Here is a 12,711-nt window from a genome sequence, read left to right as displayed (position 1 = left end):
AGTCTATATGGGAATGCTGTATTAACTCCACATTAAAAGCATAGTTAACTGCCTATTTTTGATAGGTGTATATATAGTTGACACCCGTCACCCATGCCTTTAACTCCTTCACATCCAATCCGCCCGACACGGGCCCTACTTTGAAACAACCAGAACCGCCGGAAAACGGCCGAGATTTTAATCTTGTTTTCTTCCCTTCTCCTAAGGTATGCAGTAGCCGGTGCAGTTTCCCCAAATGCATTGTATCAGTTTACTGCAGACAGCTTGTCCTAAGAGGTTTTTTATCTTTTGGTTGATCGTGACATTTCGTTGTTGATTCTTCTGTGGTACAGGGTGCTTTTAAGCTTTAAACAGCAATAATTTCAGAGCAGTTTAAAAATGTAAGGGTTATATTTATTTTTAAACAATTTATTCCTTCTTATAAAAATAATGGAAATAAACAAAATCACAGTCGTGGTGTGGTGGTGTGGTGTATTTAATTATGGCAAAGCACATGAGGGCTATCTGCCTAAAGGGAGGGATGCCTTCGTGGAGGACTTTCTAAGGGAAACTGGCTCGTATACACGTTACACATGGGGAAAACCATGAAAACGCCCATGCAGCCAGCCCGTTCGCGGGATTCGAACCTCGGACCGAACTACCAGTGTTCAGCGACTTTACCGCTCGGCCGCTGGTGGGCAAATCACAGTCGTGATCATAACAAAGCTGGAAAGGCTTGTTGGTCTGACCTTCAGAATAGTTTTATAAAGAACGGGGTCAAAGGCTAATGAATCTTTGTTAGAAAGTTCAAAGGATATCATTGGAAATCCTCACACCTATTTTCTGTGTTAATGGACGGGGAGGGGAGGAAATTGCTGAGAAACTAGAAAACTATTTCCGCAGTCCGGCATTTAGAGGATACATGTTAGCGAAGGGTCTGGATTTCAAAGAGTTAATCTAGGGTTAAGTGACTGACTCTATTTATTAACTTTAGTCATATTTTGCTGATCCTAAGAAATCACAACCTATTAGTACATAGAGGCGGTTTGTGTTACTTTGTCTGAGATGAAACTTTAAGATAAACAGGAATGCAACATATTAATCTGCTAAATGTTCCAAAAAGCACTTGATATAATACCTCATATGAATATGATTAGTAAATGGAGAATTTACAGTTTATGGTAATATATTCATTCTATTTATTTCTGTTATTAATTTACCTAAATATTGCCATGATATAAATATCTTTACAAAACCAGGATATATGGGCCTAGTTTTCTTTAAAATTGAGATATATTACATCAGGTATTTTCCTAAAAATTGGAAAAGGAACATCTTTATTACATTCAAAATAAAGTCTGAACTAAAATGCTTTATTCTTTTAGAGTGAAAGGTAAAAGGGCCAAATCATTTGAAATTTTTTTCTCATATGATACAGCCAACATTGTTATTATAATTATTATCATTATTAAAGGTAGATAAAAGATTTCTTGACAACTTATTCTACAAGTACTTCAAGGGGGGGATATACATTCAAATTCTGATCACACAGTACCATAAACAACCTGACAGATTAAAAACCAGTAAAACAACAGCTTCTCTCAAAATAATGAAATTAGTTACAGTAGAAATAGATTTACACACAGCAGATCCCTGCTTACGTAATTTATATAGGAAGAGGTTATCTCAGAAAATACCTTTCCCCCCACATAAATCACAGGAATTATTTCTGACAGTTACAAGTAAGCATCAAATTGTTAAGCAGAACTGCAAATGACAAATTAATGACTAGCTTCCTGGACTCAATGATTCAACATTATTTCTTTAAATATTTTGGTATTGTAAAAGGTTCAGTTTAAATGCAACTTACAATAGATTTATTTTTCCTCTACATAAGACTTTTTTTTTTTTTTTTTTTTTAATGTTAATGATAGCATAACACAAGTTGTTTAGAAAGACATCAATATAATGAAAGGTCTCATTCAAATGAAAATTTAACAAAGCATTTTCATACCATATTTTAGTTATAACTTAATTTTGCCACCCTGTTAACATGGTGGTAGAATAGTTGGCTGTCATATCCTTGGGACCTGGTTTAAATGCTACAGCACATATGAATGATTTCAAATTACTGTGTGGCATAAAGGCACTTGGCTAATCTTTGGAATATGGTAACAGGTAGTTTGGCGACATTTTGGTAAGGCAATAAAGGTTACTTAGCTAGGACTTTAGCAGTGTACATGGATAGAGTCAAGAGTGTGCGCAATGCCATTTTTGTGCAATTCTGGGATTTTTTTTAAGTGAAAATAGGTCGACATGTACATAAATACCGTGTATGTGCAATTCTTAAAAATGCGGCAAGTAGTTTGCGATTCTGCACTTTCTCCCAATTTCGCACCTAATCTTTGTCATGATTAAGCATTTTTGTTCCACAAAAGTTCTAGCATAAGCGTAATTCGGCTAGCAGATTCTTGGAAAAAAATGTTGGGTTAAAAAAAAAATGCCTTTACTTCGTGAAAACAAAATGGTGTCCAAACAAAAGCTAGCAGGTTGCTGTAACAGGGTTGGTAGCCAAATTTTCGCCAAAAAATCGTGACCATAATCCAAAGATTAACCAGGCACTTAAAATACTATCGAACTAAGTCCTCTCGAGACTTGTGAAAGGGGAAGAAGGCTAGGAAACCCTCAGTTTTTTTTTACACCCAGTAGGGAATGGGGACTCCCTTTAAAATTGAGGCAAACTAAGCAAATTTATACCGTAATCTACAAGGTGTGCAAAGCCTAAACCCACAATATGCATACTCCTTGACTTTCAGGTACAATAAAAATTTGTTGACTTCACGAGATGTTTCTGCTACATACCTGAAGACGCAACATAACTTGTGCAGAACAGTGCAAGTTAAAAGTTAATATTTATAGATAACATACAAGATCACTCTAAGATTAATTACAAAATTGCTGGCATGTTTGCAGATTAATTTACCATTTAAATTTTTATTAAAGCTATGAGATACTCTTTCGTATATCAAAACAATTCACAGATTTTTTCACAGAAATGTTTATAATATTTCAGAATTATTATAAACAGCAGTTTCGAGACTATGTTTCTTGGTATGTACAAATGCATTTAAAAGAATTTATACATTATTTCAAGAACTTACCACAGTTTTGCTCATCAGATCCATCTTCACAATCAATATCATCATCACATTGCCAGGAAATAGGGATGCATTTTTTGTTTAAGCACGAAAACTGATGAGATGAGCACTGACCTAAGAATAAATTCAGATTTAATGAATATTAAATATACATTTTAAAACATAAATAAAGCTAACTCACCATTAGAATAAAGAATGGTAAATAAAATGTTTTGTAAATGCTATTGTAAAAATAACTAGTAAATGAGACCTGTTCCAAAATCTGTTACATGCTGTCCCATTAAACTATCACGAAGTAATGTGGTTTAACGCCAGATAAGCGTAATATAGCAACACCCTCAGAACATTTTCACTTTCATCTGATTCTCAATGAGCCATCTTTTGCTTTTATGAACAAGAATATAAATTAACTGTTATTGCTATATATGTGTTGAAATTGCATATAGGTGTGTGTCTGTGTGTGTAATCACTCCCCATTTTCTGCCAACATTTTGATAGTTTTTCAAAGCCTTTGGCTGAGAAACTTGGTTGCCATGAGTCGCAAAATAGATCAACCTCATTCCATGTCCTGTGGAGAATCGAAAAGATAGCACAAGATGTAGCTGCAGGTGTGATAAAAAAGGTAGAAGTCCGAAGGAGCGATGTCAGGGCTCTATAATGGGTGTGGCAAAAGATGCCATTCAAGTTCGTTCAGTTCAGCCGGTGAATGCAGACACATGTGGACTTACATCATGAAGGAACATTACCTTTTTGTGCCAAACTCTGTTCAACGTTTTTCCTTGACAGCAGCATCAACACAGACTAGCATCTTGCCGTACACTTTATTGTCCAGGGTTTTACCTTTTTCTACATATTCTTTGTGGACAATGTCATGGCAATTGCACCAGATATACAAAGCATGATCTTTTTGTTAGTCAAATTACACTTTGCGATGCTGGAGGGGTTCACCATGCGCACACCAACCCCCTTTTCAGCCTGTGTTGTTGAAGTAAATCCATTTTTCATCACAAGTGACAATCTCGTCCAGAATTTTGTCATTACACTGATATTCAAGCAGATTATGCTGTCCTTATCTGCTTTAGTCTGCTTATGCACCACCCAAAGATTGAAATTGTACGTAAAGTTTACGTACAATTTAATGTAATGCATAGCACGACTAATGGGCATGGCACTAATGTCCAACTCCTTAGCAAGCTCTCGAATGGTTGCATACTGATCTTCTTCCACAAGTTCTCGCAAGCATGCCTTACTAACATCAGTATGCCGACCAGAACACTGTGCTTCTTGAATGTCAGTGCTCGTTTCAGAACCAAACCTTTACAGTGTCACATGATACAACATTAGTACCTAAAGCTGTACACATGATTTGGTGGCATTCTGTGGCTGATGTTTTGCAACAGAACTGGAAGTAAATGATGGTTCTAATTTGGTAATCTGATAGTTCCATTTCAGAGACCTTGTACTTAATAATATACTTTTACAATTTTCACAATACAGTTCTAAAGCAAGTCTCTTACTTTCAAATGACCAAAATCTTTTGACAAAATATGATTAAACATGCCAATGCGTACTGTTTGTACAGACAATATTTGCGGTGGTGGGAAAACTTAAAACCCAATTTTAATCTTCAGCTAATTCTGAAATAATGATTTCTAAAAATATTTGGCTAAATCGCAGAATAGGCTGCATCAGTCGATGCTGTATTTACTTCTCTTATGCTTGGACAGGCCTTTTTATGACGTAATATTGGTTACGCCTCTCCTTAAAAACAAGTTATAAGTATGCTATAGCTTCGTATTTAAAGACAACTTAAATGAAGTTTTAACCGAGTTGAAATGGTAGGTTTATAATGTTCTGCGCGAGATTTTTTAAATTATAAATCTACTTTTGTCTGGTGTGTGGTAGTGTTAGCATTTAACGCAACGAATTATCTCTGACAAATGTATTATTAAGATACCAAACGATTAAAAACGATCATTACCAAACGATTGAAAATATTGAATGCATGAGTTAAAAATTATAACCATAACTTGACAGAAAAGAAATGAATGAAAATACAGAAAAGAATTCTTGCTTGTTTCGATTATTGATGAGTGTGTCAAAATCGGTGCTTACTGCAGAATGAATGAGTATCTGAATCTGGATTTTTTTAATCAGTTGGAGCGAAGAGGCAAAAAGAGCATTATCGAGTGGTGTATGGAGAAAAGTTTGATTGCAATTTCGTATAAGTGCCCAATTTGTGGAACTAATATGAAACTAGTAGAGAGAGAGACGGTTTTGAGATGTATAGACGATTTTGAGTGGTGCGCAATGCCGCGTTTCTGCAACTCCGAGATGTTTTTTAAGTGAAAATTGATCGATGTGCACATCGGCAAAGCCAATGCTGTACGCGATGCCGAGTTTGTGCAATTCTGGGATGTTTTTTGAAGTGAAAATAGATCGATGTGCACATGGGCAAAGCCAATGCTGTGCACAATGCCAAGTTAGTGCAATTCTGGGATGTTTTTTGAAGTGAAAATAGATCGATGTGCACATGGGAAGCCAATGTGGTGTGCAATGCCGGGGTTGTGCAATTCTGGGATTTTTTTAAGTGAAAATAGATCGACGTGCACATGGGCAAAGCCAATGTGGTGCACGATGCCGAGTTTATGCAATTGAGGGATTTTTTTAAAGTGAAAATTGATCAATGTGCACATGGGCAAAGCCAGTGTAGTGTGCAATGCCGAGTTTCTGCAATTCTGGGATGTTTTAAGTGAAAATAGATCGATGTGTACATGGGCAAAGCCAAAGTTGTGCACAATGCCAAGGTTGTGCACGATGCCGAGTTTGTGCAATTCTGGGATGTTTTTTGAAGTGAAAATAGATCGATGTGCACATGGACAAAGTCAGTGTGGTTCGCAATGCCAAGTTTATGCAATTCTGGGATGTTTTTTTAAGTGAAAATAGATTGATGTGCACATGGGCAAAGCCAATGTGGTGCGAAATGCTGAGTTTGTGCAACTCTGGGATGTTTTTTTAAGTGAAAATAGATCGATGTGCACATGGTCAAACTCAATGTGTTGCGCAATGCCGAGTTTGAGCAATTCTCTGATTTTTCTTTTAAGTGAAAATAGATGGATGAGCACATGGACACCGAGTTTGTGGAATTCTTTGATGTTTTTCGAGCAAATACTGATCATTGTGTAGAAGAGAAAACGAGGTTGTGTGTGATGCCGAGCAGTAATGTAACTTTATTTATGTGCAATGTTTAACATATCGTTAGTATATTTTAAGTTTGTATTATTGTTTTAATTGTGAATTATATTTAAGACGTCATTTTTCATTTAAATTGTATTTTTATTTTTTTTGGCTTTGATAGGTTTATAACGCTTTCGGACTTAGTCCCACCCATTTATGGATGTCACACAGCTCCTCCTACTGAACTTTGTTGATGCAGCCTATTCTGCGCTTTTACCAAATATTTAATATATCTTCATTTCTAGCCTTTCATAACAGATAAATAATTATGAATCTTACATAAAAAATAATTTTTTCTAGAATACAAAAAGTGGTCCTAAAACAATTTCCAAAAAAAATAACAATACTTTCCTTTCAAAATTAGCTATGCATTTTAATAATTATAAATGCTACACCAGCATATATACAGAACCGGTAGAGATGGTATGTGAAAGACCAAAACTGGCAAACATGCGCTCCCGGCAGACGGCCTGGTTGCATTAAATTTTCACGGTTATCCTCATTCACATGACAACGCGCCGTCTTTCAGAAGACAGCACTCTGAAAGCAGATACTGCCACAATCAATCAATCCCCCCAACAGTAATATACATTTTAATTTTTATAATAAAGACAAATACTGATTTGCTCTGCTTTAATTCGTGTAATATAAAGAAAGCGGAGAAAATCAAATAAACTGTCAGAATATTCTATCCCAACTCTAGTCGTAACATAAACAGAGTGTCATATATGAGGATTATGAGAAAGAGTTTAAAATCACTAATCTTAAATCAGAGCTACACAGAACGGAAAAAATCATCAGCTGCTGGCAAACTCCAGTATTCTCAATTATTTTACTTAGCCATTACAAAACAAACACGATTGCTCAACAACTTATATGTTATCATCTGTTTTATCTAGACATACAAAACAAATACGATAACAACATCTGATAATATTCTATTTTTAGATAATTAACGATCAACTATTTAAGCAGCAATAGAAACTGGTGAAGAGCAAGGGCGGCACCACGTTATACATCAATCGAAAAGAAATAGAAAATAAACATACCTTCAGATCTGGCCACAAAAAATGATAGCAAAAAAATCCCACCAAATAAAATGCATATATTATTAACACGGTAAAGCACCATGTCGTACAACATACAGTGCACACCACTTTAATATCCTCACGCCAAAAGGTAACTCGTAGTAAAAGGAGCAACTACACGTCTTCGGTAACCAATACAGCATCAGTTTTCATGACGTAGCCATTGTCGTATTGTACGCACAATCCCTTGTAACTAATGTAAATATGTGATTTTTCATATATTTAGAAATTCTTATTTCAGTTAAAAAGCAGTATGAATGTAGATAAGTTCTTAGTATTTCTATTAAACGACTGTGAAAGCACAAATGATCTCAAAAGATATTTTACGTCAACCTTATTTTAAATTGCACCGGGTGGCAGAGCAAAAAACAGAATAACCTTCTGCGCATCACGCCACTGAAGTTGATTCTCATTGGTTCAGAAATAGCTTTTTCGGGTGAAAGAGAAGGTGTGTACGAAGGTGTGAGAATTTTCTGTCGTGTCATTCACGGTTTCGCTTGGGGGGCATAGACAGTGAAGGAGATTCTTTTTGTTCGTCCTGCAGAATGCCCCTTGAAGGAATGCTTATGATATTAACTATTTACATGTCAATGTTCTAATGTGTAAGCACTTGTTTAAAAATATCAAATAACCTATTATTAATTTTTTTCCAATAATCCGTTAATTTCAGTCACTTCTTGAACGGAATTAATTTTTCAAGTACTTAAAAAAAATTAATGTTATTTTTTTATATTCTTTTGGTTATTTTATATCTACAATAACTGGAAACTACAAAAAAAAAAATAAAAAATAAATAAATAAAATAAAAATTCGAAAGTATATTTGTTCCGTAATTTGTTATTGACATTGTGCAGATTAGATTTTTTATTATACGTTAAATAGAAATTAATTCATAAACGAATTAGACTTCTCACGTATAGTTAGTTATATTTTTCACTGAACATTTGGTAACCAAGGAGAAAGTGAAAAAGTATAGACTAATTAAGAATTATTGTAAAAGAAATGGTAGATCATGAAAAGTTGCATCTGAAATTAGAAATTGTAAGCCCTTTCCGTAAAATTCCAATACCGATTTTTCAACTTTTCTCTAGGTAAATTTGGATTATTCATGTTATGACAGAGCACTTGAAAGTTATCTGTCATCGTGGAGGACTTTTTAAGGGATACAGACTCTTATTTGTATAATCAATTAGGGAAACGACGAAAAATTCCCATGCAGCCAACATCTTAAGCCGGGTCCAACTGCCATTATTCAGCGATTTTAAAGCTAAGCCGCTGGTGCCCCATCCCTCGGTAAATCTCTGTATCTTCAATTTATCCTAAGTTAAATCGTCTGTTTCCAATGTAATTTTAGAAGAAGGGTTGATCATTAAGTGTCGAAGAAAAAGTAAGTGTAAAGAAAGTTTTGGGGATAAATTCTTGGGGGAAAATAGTGCCGTCCCTTAATGAAATTTAACATTTTGAAAATTCTATTTTCAGGAGTGATTTTTGTCAGCTTAATCTCAGATAAATTTTCATAATTTCAATTTTAAAAACTCGGATATTTGTTTATATATTTCTTAATTGAATGTATAATTCGTACAGAATAGATGGTGGAACATTCGAATATTCAAATACCTCGAATCTTTCAATCTTCGACTCTCGACTGAGAATTCAAAGCTTCACAAATTTTTCGTCATTATCCCAAATCTAATGAAAGATTCGCGATTCGAAACATATCTTCACACACCTTTCATCGTTCATATCTTTCGAATCTTAACCTAAAAGCCCATTAATGCTTTAATGTAAAATTTTCGAAAAATTAGTTTTATAGACATCCAGCAGAAGGGCTCATTAAAAACGAACTGGAACGTTGCAATTTCGGTTGATCTGCGGCTCCGTTATCACACATTATTTTCTGGAGAGAATTTAGCATAGTAATGTTTAGTGTTTATCTATGTGAACTCTTGAAATAATCCCCTTTTTTCAGCACCTCCTTTTGTTCTGAATTTTTTTTTTTTTTTTTTTTTTTTTTTTTTTTTTTTAATTTGAACTGCTTCTCTAATATATTTCGGAAAATTATACTGAGAAATGAACCTCCAGATTTAAGAGGCTTTACATATGCATTTCTTTATCTAAATTTCACTTGCAACTTCTTAATAAATACAGGGTATTTTTAGAACTGTATTTTTAAATCTGCTCGTTACTAAACACAAATTACAAATTCTGCATTACTAAAAAAATTTCTTAACTTTCAGTAAAAGTCATTTCTTTTCAGTAGCTTACCTAGAATTTAATTTTGTAGCTTGTATTCACCATCATAATGTTAAAACAATCACTGGGAAATTTTTGTACTCGTAATTTTGCCATTTACAAATTGAATTTTATCTAAAAATCATGCAGTTGCAAAAATATCAGACTATTTAAGTGCAATATATGGTAGTCATTTTATTTACCCTTATATTATTATGTTATCAATGAGGAAATTTTAATTAATTTTCAATCATCAATACAAAAATCTTTACATTACGTTCAGATCAAAGATATTCTTGAAAGCAGTTTTTACTTCTTTGTACGAAGTAAAGGAAGTATTGTAATCACGAAAAATTTCGGGTACCATATTTCAACGAAAATATCCATTTTTACCTCTATCGAACGGAAGTTAATGATGTTTTTTGCGTGACATCTATACGTAAGGGCGGAATAAAGGACTCTTTTTTCCAAAACGAATTATAAAACTGATTTAATATAGATTCAGATGATATTTTTTTCGTACGTACGTACATATGTATCTCTCATAACTCAAAAACGAGTAGCCTCAGAACGTTGAAATTTTGTATATAGGACTGCTATAACACGTAGTTGTGCACTTACCTTTTTGGTTCCAATCGGTCACTCTGAAAGTATATGTATAAATTATAAGTAAAATACATATATAAAATACATATAAATTATAAGTAAGGTTGTAAGAACAAACGAAAAAAGACCAATTTTGGTCAAAATTTTGCGCATTGTGCTGCAAAATTAAGGAAATTAGAGGATAAATTTTAGTACGCACGCCAAAAAGTTACCAAAAACTGTGGCTCCGAAAAAACTCCAACATAAGCATATTTAGTTACTATGAAATGTGTGAAAGAGAAGAAAAAATATTTGAATATTTACAAGTTAAATTCATAAAAGAGCTATATGCTAAACAAATTAGGTAATCTTTAACACAGTAAAAAAACAAATCAATTGAACGAGGTAAAATAAAGGTAGTAGGCTATATGCTAAACGAAAAAAGTAGATTATAAAACACAGTAAAATACTAATCAATTGATCAAGGTAAAATATATATTAAAATTAAGAAGCGGTAAATGGTTAATTAGCCCAATTCGAAGTTCATTTTGGTTTTTCAAGGGAAATTTTTTAAATGAATTTCGAACCAAGCTAACTCCATTACGCGTTTTGCCAAAACATACAACTGAAACTTTGCGCGACAAATTTTTAATTAATTAAAATTTTTAGATAAAATTCAATTAAATAAACTATGTCAAAAAACTTTAGTCTCAATTCTCTGTTCCAATTTCCCGACGCGTCCGCATATATTGACACGTTAAGGTGTAAAAAATGGAAAGGCAATTCCGATGTACAGAAAAAGTAAATAAATAAATAGCGGTATGCTATTAGTCAAAATATACAAGAACTTATGGGTTGGACCTGCGAGCTTAAAGAATGAAAACTTTGCATAGGAACCGTAAGTTATATTTAATGCCCACTTCCCACTGAAAGAAGGTAAGTTAATTAATGCTTTTTCTGGCCTTTTATATCTTCATGTACATTCTCTTTTCTTATTATATATATTTAAAATTTAAATTTTTATTTTTTGATTTGTTTTTGCAAAGATTGCATTATATTTCTTTTATTTCGTAATTTTATAATGTTTATTTCAATTACTTTGAGTTCTATTTCATAATGCCAATTTCCAAAGTTTAATATTTTACAAATAGTTTGAAATTAAAATGCATGAACACGAGGGTGTCGGGGGACAATTACTCAAGTAATTTATCAATTTTCCGCATAAATTCCTTTTCACTCAAAACAGAATTTGCGAAAATGCTTAATCAGAATGAGTTCTTTGGTGCTCTGCATTTGTTCTTGATCCCTTCAATTCATGGAAATATTTGGCCTAACTTAAATTGCCTGTTTGGCATCACCTTATTACTTGAGTAAAGGACGAAACACCTTCGTATTTATTTCTTAATTATTGTTCGTTGAACGGGAGTTTGGTTTGTTCCCCTTGAAAAGTCAACTAATTTCCGATCAATGGCAATGATTACTTGCTTTTAATTTAATTTCTTTTTACAATTGAAATTTTGTTATTCATGTTTTAATTCAAGTCCCCGTTAAACATTTTTAACAATTTACATTCAAGTTACTTTAAAACAATTTTCGGAATTATACTTACTAACTATGGATTCACTCTTTTTAGATAAGTCTACTAAAATTAATCTTAGGAGATAATATAATCAATATTTCTTTAGTAAATAAATTATTATTAACTTACTTTGCAGCTATTGCGCAAGGAGTAGAATAACTTGATTTCGCACTAAGTGAATTTAAGATCATACTACATACATATAATATATATATTTAAAGAAGAAAGGAAGTTTGAAAAATCTAGTAAAAGTCGTTTAACAACAATGAAAAAATACTTCATAAAAGTTTTAAGGCTTTACATAGAAGACCCAAAATTCCTCGCAATAATTATTTAAATAAATTTTCAAATCTCTATGTACTGCCTAAATTTCAAATTTAGATACACTGCTAATGGTACAAAATTTTTTAAAAGAGAAATCGACTATCTTTTTGCTAAGAAATTTAAACAAATACTTGATATAATTAATAATTTCAGTTTTCAAGATCACCATTTCAACTGAATTATCAATAATAGCAAGACGGGGGACAATTACTCAAGTAATTTATCAATTTTCTACATAAATTCCTTTTCACTCAAAACTGAATTTGCGAAAATGCTTAATCAGAATGAGTTTTTTGGTGCTCTGCATTTGTTCTTAATCCCTTCAATTCATGGAAATATTTGGCTTAACTTAAATTGCCAGTTTGGCATCGCCTTATTACTTGAGTAAAGGACGAAACACCTTCGTATTTATTTCTTAATTATTGTTTGTTGAACGGGAGTTTGGTTTGTTCCCCTTGAAAAGCCAACTAATTTCCGATCAATGGCAATGATTACTTGCTTTTAATTTAATTACTTGCTTTTAATTTAA

At 33.1% G+C, this 12,711-nt stretch overlaps 1 protein-coding gene across 3 annotated transcripts in view; it reads right to left on the bottom strand.

Moving 5' to 3' along the window:
* The window catches only part of LOC118188124 (very low-density lipoprotein receptor-like), a 99,248-nt gene extending 91,514 nt beyond the window's left edge, over window positions 1–7,734 (bottom strand). For 2 of the 3 annotated variants that reach the window (XR_015040646.1, XM_085814816.1), the window contains exons 1-2: window positions 7,424–7,734; window positions 3,141–3,251 (exon numbers count right to left, since the gene is read on the bottom strand). Coding sequence is in view for 2 of the 3 variants with exons in the window: in XM_085814816.1 (XP_085670942.1) it covers window positions 3,141–3,251; window positions 7,424–7,517 (205 nt within the window). In the remaining variant the exon portion in view is untranslated. The remainder of the gene's footprint in view (window positions 1–3,140; window positions 3,252–7,423) is intronic. The other variant, XM_085814815.1, reaches the window with a different exon arrangement.
* Between the last annotated feature and the right edge of the window lie 4,977 nt (window positions 7,735–12,711).

The sequence above is a fragment of the Stegodyphus dumicola genome, chromosome 4 (assembly GCF_044657685.1).
Source record: "Stegodyphus dumicola isolate Sdum_Otavi_A_Nest chromosome 4, ASM4465768v1".
In the NCBI taxonomy this organism is placed as follows: domain Eukaryota; kingdom Metazoa; phylum Arthropoda; class Arachnida; order Araneae; family Eresidae; genus Stegodyphus; species Stegodyphus dumicola.
This window is presented reverse-complemented; position numbering and strand designations above follow the sequence as displayed.